At 27.9% G+C, this 12,349-nt stretch overlaps 1 protein-coding gene across 1 annotated transcript; it reads left to right on the top strand.

Annotated features, from left to right (window-relative positions):
• Positions 1-754: 754 nt before the first annotated feature.
• Positions 755-12,343, top strand: LOC119670426 (protein phosphatase PTC7 homolog; the record flags this gene model as incomplete). The annotated part of the gene is made up of 3 exons (XM_038080682.1): positions 755-1,488; positions 11,003-11,182; positions 12,048-12,343. Coding segments are annotated over exons 1-3 (714 nt in total), but the record flags the coding sequence as incomplete, so codon positions are not given.
• Between the last annotated feature and the right edge of the window lie 6 nt (positions 12,344-12,349).

The following is a 12,349-nucleotide window of genomic DNA, read 5'->3' on the forward strand; positions in this document are numbered from 1 at the left end:
AATATATGTACTTTAATCATTTCAAATAAATATTTTCATTGAATTTAAATATATGTAAATATTCAAACAAAATACAACCATATGACGACGTCTACTCATTGTTGCTGTTTCCCATTTAAAAATTTTAAACTCCGATATCTCTTAAATTAAGTTATATTAATATAAAGCTTACTGAAAAAAAATCTTTAAATAACCGTTCTTATAAAAATCCAAATAATCAAATAAGCCTGTCCAAATGATCAAAATTTTTTCACGCGGCCTAATTGTGAAAATCAGTATCAGTTCTATAATAACTGGGATTTAACCATTGTGATATATCCTTTAAAATATAAATATTCTGATATATATGATTTATATATAATTTGCATTTATTTATCATAATTTATAAAATATATAATTTAATTTAATAAATTTTTATTAATAATCTTATTAGCCACTTTATTTTAATAATCTTATTATCGTTTAGCTGATTATTAAAAATTATTCTCATGTATCATGTATAATATTATCATTAATTTTGTATGATAACCTGTCAAGGTCATTAATTTATTTATAAGAAAAACTTTTCTTGCCATTAATTCTGTATGAAAACCTTTCGTTGTCATTAATTCTGTATGACAATATTTTGCTTATATTAATTTTATTATGTCCACCTGTCATCTGTCATTTATTTAATTAATAATTAACATTGATACCATTTTATTTTTATTGTCTTGGCAACCCTGTCAAACGAAACCAAGTAATTTTCCAATACAATTTTTTTCTGCAGTCAAAAATTTTTGGTCTCACGCGTAGTTCGTACATTTCACAATTTTCATTGGGAAAACTCGTTGGACAATTGTCACATGGGCAAGATGAGTGATGTATAAGTAATTTTACATTAATCGATGTTCTAATATATTTAAAGTAAATTTGTAGTTATGTAAACGAAACAATTTGTCACGGACTTTTCAATCGAAATCTTAAACGAAATGAACTTTCATAATCCGTTTTGAGCACATTTTCGCTTCCCTTGTGACTTTGACGTATTAAAGTGTGTGGCAAAAAATACAAAAAGAAAAAAAAAAAAGAAAATTGGCACGAAAAATCAGTGTTTTTTTTTCCTAAATAAAATTACATAAAAACGTTAATAGTATGAATTCAATTGCTTTGAATGTGAATTGAATTTTTTTTGCAAATGTGAGTGTGAATGTGGAATTGAGAATAAAAACAAAAACCAATAAAAATAATATTAGACGCAGTAGTGTAGCATGCATTCACTCAGCTGGACTTCGAGATTAATCTCGCGTGCTTTGCGTAGTGGTTTCTCGACCTTAGTGGAATCCGCCAATAAAAGTGCACCTACTCCTAACGCCAGTAAATCAAAACCACATTTCGTGTCGGTCGTGTGTGGTTTCCCCAAAGACTTTCTAACATCCCGCTACAAACCAGGCAAATATGGAGAAGACTCATATTTCAAGACTTCCACCAATACGGCGGACGTAATTGGTAAGTAAAATTTATAAATTTGGATAACGAAATATTATTTTATTTCGTTATATGAAGGTTTCTACATATAAAGAATACGATAATATATATTTATTTATTAAAAAAAAAAAAACACGAAATAAAACAGTTCATAAAAATATATATGATACCTAAAGCAAATAGAAGCAGCAATAAAGATAACCCATCAACCAATATTTTGTTTAAGATTATTTACGCTTTATTTGCTTAGTGCTGCGCTATTTAATGTTCCTCGTTTTTTTTATACGGAAATTTTGAGCTAAGACAACGTGTTTCTGTGTTTCTCGAAGACGACACACTTTAAGGATGAGTGGGTATCAAATATCCCAGCATGAAAAACATGTGTGGATTGTCTGGTGGTAGTTCCAGCGACACTAGTGGAACTGTCTTTAATCTTAAAATTTTTCACACATTTGGACTACATGCGCACATTTTTACACGTTTTTTTTATTTAATTTTTTTTATTTAATTTTTTTTTTTTAAATTTTTTTTTTAATTTTTTTTTTAAAATTTTTTTTTTATTTTTTTTCTTATTTATTTTTTTATTTAATCAATGCAGCGACGTGAAAGCTGAACATGTTTAATGTGTACTTTGCACCGGGTTTGTTGGCAGTTCCTTCGGACTGGACTGCACTGCACTGCACTGCACTGCACTGCACTATACTTAGCATGACAGTGTGATTTAGTGTTTATTGACAATTCTATGTAGCTCAAGTAAAACATTTAATTTCAGTTTATTAATGTTTATTACTGTATATATGTATATATACATACATATATGTGTATATATATGTATATACCTACATACATTAATGAAAGTGTTATATAAGAGAATGTATCACTTAAGTGGAGTAGCATAAAAGTCGTTAAACACAAGTGGATACAGATAAATAAAATAGATATGAAACAGTTATGATACTAATTAATGGGTGATATAAAAAGTATTCGGCGTTTTTTATTACATATTTATTAAAATTCTCTTTATTGAAAATTATTTTTTTATAAAGTTTTTATTGGCCATTATTATTTATGATTTCTTGTTCTTTTTCGGTTATCTTTATAATTCTATCGGTGAAGAACTACTGCAGTTTGAAAAAATCCGCTAAGTGATTGGGGGTCTTCGGATAGTTAATTTTTTATAAGTAAGAAAGTGCTGCAGAGACTCCCCAATTTTTTATCAATAAGAAATTGTTGTAGAGACCGCAACAAATGATAGTCATATAATTCACGGTCCGAGCTATACGAATAATAATGCAATAATACTTCCAAAATAGATTTCTTCCTTTTGGGTTCTTTTGTGTGGGGTCTGGCATTGACATGCTGGAACACAACTCCTCTTCTGTTAGACAATTTTAATTCTTGCTTTTGTTGTAGACCGCAGGGATCTGTAAAGCAGATAACATAGATGAATACATGGGTTAGGAAGTGCATGGAGAGTGTAAAAGGGAAGGGGATTATTATGAAGTGAAATCCAATTGGAGGATTAGTAAAATTAAAATTGAAGTCAACCAAAGTTAAAATGGAGAAACTTAGCCACATCAATTGAGCGGGTACAAATATCGATTGACCTCATTCGAGTTAGTGTGGATGAGTGACATCATGAGAGGTAGAGCTGCAGTTGAGGCACACATTGGGAATTGTTGCATTTATACGTGACAAATTACTACTTAGCAAATAGATATACCCTGAACTCAGGGTATATACAGTTCTTGCTGCAAAGGGAAGGCGTGTTTCTCTATCGGAAATTTTATGCCGGGAATAGAGAACTTTGTTGCAGTGCAGCTGTGGTCTCAAGGAGAATATTGCATTTGTCCAATTCTGATCGCTTTTCATTTTGATCTAATTTTTTTTTTGTTTAAGTTTTCTGAAATTCATGAATATATATAATGTTGTTGACTTCATGAACTCAGTTTCAGTTTAGCGGTTATAGTTTTTCAGGCAGTAGTTCTTACCATACAACGCCAACATTATCATATATTTGCGTAATCAGATTCTATAATCTATAAAATTTAAACAATCTTGTGCTATTATATCCACGTTGGTCCGTAGTTGAAAAAATCTCTTATATAAATTGACTTAAATGTATTCTTTCGTAGTATTTGTTTGGATATCTGGTCAGGTGATATTCGCAGTTGACAATTTTTCAAAGAAGGATGTCTGAACTCTGCCTTGACTTTTTATGGAATATCTATTTTCCTAAATGTTCACTTGTCAGACTGCATCAATCCTTATATATAAAAATTAAATTGTGAGTGGAAATACAAGTTGTTAGCAAGACCATGGACCAAAGACTTAAGACAATCTAAATAGGTTAGTCGTGTGAGAAGAAAAATGCTGACAAGTTCTTCTAAAGTTTAAATAGATGTAAACTCAGGACCATTTTTTTTTACATCGACATTAATTCTAATCTCTTTTTCGTAAATAATAAATTACGATTTGGATGCCTGCGAGTTTAACTTATTTCTGACAGGACTAACGACTCTGCCCATTGTAATTTATTGTTTAAATAAATTATAAATGTTTAGAAATCATATGATCTTTCAGAGAATAATTCCATTTGTCTGTAAAATAATTAATTTTCTATTCAAAACTAAAATAGTGATTTTCAATAGGTGAAAATTTCTGGCAGAATGCCATCTCGATCTATTGGATTAGTACATTAGAAAATTCGTAAAACATATTTTCTGTAAATACAACAATTACAACCACTTTAAAGGCTCATGGCAAAAATCTTATGACCAAAAATCATTTCTTTTTGATATTTTATTAGTCTAACTCAAAGAATTTATACACTTTTTTTCTTCAAATTTTAAGTAGACCTTGTCAAATTTTATAATTTTACTATTAGTGATGTAACAGCAGATACCCCTTGCTCTTTCGTGACATAGTACGTTGCAACAACAGCTTATCACGATATTTTTAAATACCCTACGTTAGGCATAATACACTAATAATAATAATAACGATAATAATAATAATACAAACATAAACTATTTAAAAAACTTTTTTGTGGATAATATTTACATTCATTGTTTTTTTCCTTTATTTTCTCTTTTCAATTGAAAAAAAATTTAATTAAGTTTAAATAAAAGTATATTGAATAAGGAGATAGAATATTCGATATTTAAGAATTCAGTTTAAGTACCAAAAAAGATGTGTTCATTTTAGTTGACTAGATGCGACTACTGATTGCTGAAATACCGTGGTTACAGTATCAGGAAGTCAACGTTGGATTGCTTGCGGTCTCTTAATGGAAAAGTGCGAGATATATAGAAGTCTTGCTCTGAAAAATCATAGGAAATCATAGAGAAATTATGGAATCATTAAATTTATGGAATATCAGGATCCATAACTCTAATGCCACGGGGTTGGTGCTACTTCTTTTAACAGCAGCAAATTGCTGTTTAATATATACTAATTTTCTTTATATAAAAAATATTCTAAATGCTGTTGCCACTTCCGTTGAGAACTAAATAATTAGGTCCAATAGTAGGATATCAGGTTAAGAGATAGGTATGTACTCGTTGTTGTGTAAAATATTGCCGTGAAGAATAGAAGTGGAAAATTATATATACTCATTGATGAGAGTTGTTTTTCAAGAAACCATGTTCTGGTTGGGTTGGAAATTGTACTAAAAAATTGTGCAAAAAATGTTTCAAATACCTCCTCTACAGTCGGGAACTTGATAAGACCGTTTACATCAACAGTAATACAAAAATGCTTGCATGGTTGTATAATATGACTAGATATTCTTATCGATTTTTTTTAATATGAAAGAATAAAATATGTGTTATGTAAGTGAGGACTGAGGTTGCTAAAGCATTATATAATGAATTATCATTGACTGCGGTTTCTTCTTTAGAAGATTGAACTGTCTGACAAAAAGGAATGGTGTCTCTGTCTGGAAGTTATGAGACTTCTTTTCACTTCGATAACTATTATGTAGCAAAGACTTGTTCCAACGGATATTTTAATCCCTCATTAAATTATTAATTTATCAAAAGTTTATATGAGAAGATTTGTTTGATAAATGTAAGTCAAATCAATTGTGAAATAGTCTTACATGTTGTAGGAAATACTTAAAATCCAAAACTTCTACCCTCCTGGTACACGCCACTGCTGCTCGGTTAGAGATTTGCTTTACACCTGAAAGATTTGATTTGATCGATTATTTATTAATGCAACGTTTGTATATAATTTTTTTTTTATATTCTATAATTTTAGAAAAATTAAAATTAGTCCTACGTATGATTGGCATTTATAAACAATATATATGGCGTACATTTTTTGTACATTTTTTTAATAACAACTCATTATTCATCCCATATATGTGATGTTCGTTAGCTTTATCAACTTTGTTGATTTAGTCACATTATTAGTGTTTTTGTATTTTACAAACAATATATTAAACTTCATTTAAATGAACAAAATATGTAATTATTATTACAATAATAAAATGGTATATAATTGATTATATAAGAAGAGTTTAATTAAGTTCTAAAAAAAAGTTCTAAGCTAAAAGTGTAACGCCTGAACACAAAAAGCGGTCATAATTACTTCGATGCGCTCGTTCATCAACGGTTTAGATCATCCATAAAGTTTGACTCATAAGCAGCCTATCACACCTTCTAATTTCTAAATAATTACTTATCGCGCCGTCTATGAATTTGTTTAGCTTTCGTTAGCAATTTTTGAATAAATTATAACAATTAAATACAATATTAGCATTTCAGTGCAATATTTGTTAAATGTATTATTTATTGTTTATCTGACATCATATGCGGTCAAAGTTCTGTTCTGTGATATACATATAGAAAATGCTTCGTAAGATATTTTGGAACAAAATCTGGTTCTAACACTCACTACTGCTTCATTGCTCATTGCTTAAATAATTTTGAAATGATTTATTTTATCTTCACATAACTTGAAGAACTGTTTATAAATATTGTATACTTAAAAATTTTAGTTAAAACAGATTTATTTATTATACAGTATCTGCAAATATCTTTTTATGGGTTATATATAAACACATTTGTTGACTTAATTAGTAATTTTTTTTCTTATAGTATATATATTTATAAAATTGGACTTGATCTATTTCACTAACGATCAAAAGTACACGTGACGAAAACATCTGGAAATATTTAAAAAAATTTCATTACAGCTCAAATACAGAAGAGGTGTGATGGGTACGGGGACATACTCAAATGATTCGTAATGAAGTTACAGTTGAACTGGTTAATACTGGTTTAATGCAGTTTTGCAAATTAAATGTATAAATTAGTTTTTAAATTCAAATTCTGCTGGTCAAAAAAGTGTCATTATGCAGACTACAAATGGTTGTATTCTCTGGATTATATTAATAACAGCTAACATAATAAATATTTAGTTGAAATACATTATGATCTCTCCACACTTTAAATCTGTTAATATAAATTTAAAAATGTATCGGAGGTTAGTTACCTTGAAGTTCAGTTCATCGCTGACAATAATACAAAGAATATATGCAGCTGATAAGTTAATTTCGGCGTGCTGATAGAGACTAATAGTGTATGTTCAGTAATAAAATCTGATTAACTGTATAAGGAGCTTAGGTGCTTTATAACCCTTCTCCCTATAAAGTATTATTATTCCATGTATTTCGTCTGGGAAACAAACAAACTATGCCTCTCTCTATAGCAGTTCGTAACCACATCTAGTTTCATTTTACGTACTTTGTTTCAATTTCGTGTTATCTTAAGTTAAAATGAAAAGAAAATCTTCCATTATATAAAATTTTCCATTATATAAATAATTTCTTAGAAATTCAATTAACTTCATTTTTCAATTATTTAAAATGTTTTCAATAAATAAAATATTTTAATAACAAATTTATGACTAGCTATTTTCATACGAGTATCAAGGTTACATACGGTTATTATCATATTTTTGTTATAATATTAAATTATTATATTGCAAGTATCTTAAGTACTATATATATATGGGTATATAGATATAGGTATAAGTATTTCCGAAATTAATTTGACCTTCACTGTAGTGCTAATAAAATATAAAAATTTGACAAATTAATTTTATAATTAAAACATTCCTAAGGTGTTAAATTAATTTTTATTATCAGAGTACTACATACATACATACACTCAAGTCATTAATGTGAGTATTCCAATTGTTTTGTTTTCTTCAAATATAATTGATTGAATAAGTAGATAATTCCAGTTATATCGTAAATACTCGTATATATTTGAATATATTAATTTTCCATAACCCGATTACTCTCAATCATTCGTTATATCAGAGCTATTGTCTAAACTTCATCATTCCCATTTCGAGTTTATTCTTCTCGTTATAATTGTGTACCTAAATAAATCTTATATTAACAGCGATTTGGAATAATCACCAGGTTTTTTATTCAAGTATATTTTTCTTTTCTTTCAAGCTTATTCTTTACTTTGTATTCGTCTTGCTTTCATATTAGTAGCGTGCAAAGCATAATTGATTCAGAGTAAAAGAGAACGTTATAATCATTCAAGAGAGTTATTTGTATTCATTCAATTTACTATATACATAATGTTAGTTGCAGTAATAGTGTTAATATAACGCAGCTTAAGGTTTTATAAGTCGGTTAAGGGAACTAGAGGAATAAAAGGACTTCGCGTAGTATATCAAAGATAGGGCTTCTCGTAATATATCAAAACAGCAAGGGTGGGCAGACTCAAGCCAATGGGCACTTGAAGTGTGGATGCGACCCAGATAGCTAAGAGAACTACTAAAAACAGGGTCTTCTTCTAGTAGGTACGCTTCTCAATATATATCATCACATTGAAGTATAAAGGGGAGGAGTCAAGGGTATAGATCACCCCTTGCCTCTTAAACTTTATATTAAAGACCTATCGGCCATAGGTCAGACTGCCACTGCACTCTTACCTACTATTCAATACTGTACAGCTTTGTTCAATTAGTCCATAGGTGAAGTAGCCATAATCATCATCATTGACTAGACGACCCGGTTCGGATATTAATTTCCACAACGGTTTTTTTGTTATAGGTTATTAACTATACTCAGGAAAATCCATTCTCGTTTTTTATCACAATGATGGCAGTGTGTGTAGATACAATTTTATAAAGTCAGCCACATGATATGACTCCTGATCTGATGTTGGACAGAAGAAAATATTTGTAAGTTACCGTTGATTGCATGTGTCGTTTCTTTCTTTGGTCTTATGTCCGCTGCATAATCCTTCTTTGTTAATGAAATTTTCATGTCCGTTCTTGTGTGATTTTTGTAAAGTATCTTACCTCTTTCATATAACTGGGCTCCCTGCTTTCATATTTTACCGAGATAATAATGTTATAATATATTATACGTATATATATATTTTGTTTTTACTATCTAATGCGTAATGTAGTCTAATTGTTATTAAAGTCATTTATGTAATTACAGAATTATTTATAAAGTTTTATTTTCAAAAAATCGCATGATATTATTACTTTATGATCCAGTACTACTTAAAGACTTTAATAATGTCAAAAAATGTCTGTGTGAAAGTCTAAATAAATATTTTAAGTATTGACCTTGATATACTTTTGATCTATTTTTAATTTTTTTATTTGTAATCTATATTGAATTGGTTTGACATAAGGCCAAACCTTTAAAAACTATTATTATTGCGTTCATTTATTTCAAATGAAATTTTTTATCAAATAATGTGTCCAATTTTTTTAAGTAGTTAATTACCTTTTCTTTTTTTGATCAATAAAAAAAATCTATAAAATTCTGTTGATTATAAAAGTACATTGATATATTCGTAATTAGATAACAATTAGGTATACATAATAATATAAAATATTTAGACATATATACATACTTGTATGTATGTGTATAGTTAGTTATATTAGTAGTGCCAGAGGTTCCATTTCTGTCTAAGTACCGCAAAGGTGCCGTTTTTTCATCACAGACCCGAATATAAAAGTCTAAGTTTTAAAACCAACATTTGCGATTGATACAGAAGAATATTTGTTTTGTCAGGGTAATTAATATGGAATATATCAATCCAGATCTGGGTATATAAAAAACTTGTTCAGTGAATCAGAGGAGAATATTTCGATTTATAGTGCCCAATATCTAGAGTCTATCAGTATCACAGTTAAATTTTAATGGTTGATATAGCAGATTATTTTATTTGAAGAGTATTTCGTCTTCAAGGCTTATTAGTATGATGACTGCCATAGAAGAATGTATTAATCTTGTCAGGTGAGCATTTGGAATACCAATGTTATTTCTTTTTTTTCTTCTTCCTTGTAGCTTCTGTATTTGAGGTTGGACAGGATACCCAATGTTTTAAAATGGGTTTCAACTGGTTAGTCTTTTTAGCACTGTATAGTTTTAAAATGAATCTTCGCGATTTATAAAATTTATTTTGTTAATAATAAAATAAATTGTAATTTATTATTAAATAATAAAAATTTTATTTACTAAAATAAATAATTTTTATTTGGTTTGTTAAATTTAATAAACTCTTTATTGTGCCATTAAGGTATAAATATCATAAGATGATAAGGTGTTCCACACTCATCATTCATAGTGAAATAAATCAATCTTACCAGGTCTCAGGTTGGTTAGATTTCAGGTTGCCGGGGATACCTAATGATTTGGTATGGGTGGCCATTAGGTAGTGGCCTGTGAAAATTGCAACAATCTTAGTTCTGCCTAGAAAGTCAGATTAAATTAGAGTTTGGTTATTTCGATTTTTCTTAATTCTTCATAGTTTTCTATTTATATTCTAATAGGCTAAGAAAAAAATTATGGATACGTTTTGGAGCATATTTTAATTAGATCAGCATTAGATCTACGGTACTATTTCGTTTTACGAGGCACAATAGTGAATAAAGTTGCTAAAAATATCTGACTATACTGAAGTCCGTTGTCAAATTACCGTACACGGGATCGAAATCGCACTATATGTATACATGCTTATGTATTTATATATTTTTATATATTCTATTACTTTATTATATTGTTATGCACTTAAACAATATTTATATTTATGTGATTATAAATTTAAATATCTTGTTTTTATGTTTTTATATAGTCTTCAAATATATAAGACTATTAAAAATATATATATAAAAATATATATTTAAATGAGTTTGTCTCTGGTAAAAGCAAATTTTTAATAAAAATATTTTACAAAAAAATTAAAAATATCTTTGTCTAAATCACAACATCTATATATAATAATTTATATTTTATATTTTATTATATATTTATATTTTATTATAATATATTATATATATATATATTATTTATATATTATATTACAATATTATTTTATTATATTTATTATACATTTTATTTAATATATTTGATATATATTAATATTATATATATACATATATTATTTTTTAAAGTGTATTAAATTTGTGTATTAAATAATTATATTTTAATTTCAAATTGTATACAATGTAATTAATATTAATATTTTATTTTTATTTTCAGGCGTTGCCGATGGCGTTGGGGGATGGCGTAGTTACGGTATTGATCCCGGAGAGTTTTCATCATTTCTCATGAAGACATGTGAACGTCTAGTCCATTGTGTTAATTTTAACCCACAACGACCTGTTAATCTCTTAGCTTATAGTTATTGCGAATTGTTAGAACAAAAAAAACCAATTCTAGGTAAGTTCAGAATAGTACCGACGACTATATCCGATCACTGCTGTGGCAAATGCAATTTTATCATTTATAAGTCTTTTAAAATAAATAGATTAAAATTAAATTAGTTAAATATTTGAAATAAAATAAAATAAAAATACGATTAAATTAATTAAGGTGAAGAAGTTGTGTAAACAATCACGACGCCTGACAAATAATCAGTTAATATTTCGAATGTTGTTATATATGCACTGCGATAAGAAATATTTGTTTTGGTTTTTGTTGTAGACATTTTTTTTTCCATTTAAAAATATATATATATTAAATTGTTCTGTTTAATAAATAATGAATGTTTTTTTTATTTCTTTTTTTTTAATTTTTTTTTATTTTTGTAATTTATAAATACGTCTTTAAACTTTTTGATAACAAAAATAAACTCGAAATTTCAACAAGAAAACACAGAACGAAGGTGCACATTCATCATGAAAGATATATATACTCGTATATATATATATTTTAATATATATAAATTAAAAATTAAAAAATTTGAACATTTTCTTTTCATTTGTTATGTTGAAAATAGATTTTTAAATTATAATTACTTTGAGTTTAGTATTTAACTGAAAAATTGGCAGATCTCCAAATTTTTTTAAATAAAAAAATACTGCTACACAAAAATAAATAAAATATTTATTTAAGCTAGAAACATGTAATTTATATAAATATAGGTAATTTATTTAAAACAATTTATACATTATTGCTGTGTTATATGAATTTCAAAAAAATAATTTTTAAAGAGAAAGTTTCTTTTATTTTCACACCTTTAACTTTACTAACCATACATATTATCTGTAATTTATTATATCAAACTATTTTATATAAATTACAGGCAGCAGTACAGCGTGTGTGCTGGTGCTGAACCGTGAGAATAGCACAGTCTATACAGCGAATATCGGAGACAGTGGCTTCATGGTGGTACGAAGTGGTGAAATCGTACACAAATCAGAGGAGCAACAACACTATTTCAATACGCCTTTTCAACTATCATTGCCTCCACCAGGACACGGCCATAATGTGCTTAGCGATAGTCCAGATTCAGCTGATACACTCAGCTTTCCCGTAAAGGATGGTGATGTTATATTAGTAGCAACAGATGGTGTATTCGATAATGTGCCAGAAAAGCTGTTATTA

This window comes from Teleopsis dalmanni, chromosome 1 (genome assembly GCF_002237135.1).
Source record: "Teleopsis dalmanni isolate 2A chromosome 1, ASM223713v2, whole genome shotgun sequence".
NCBI classification, from domain to species: Eukaryota; Metazoa; Arthropoda; class Insecta; order Diptera; family Diopsidae; genus Teleopsis; species Teleopsis dalmanni.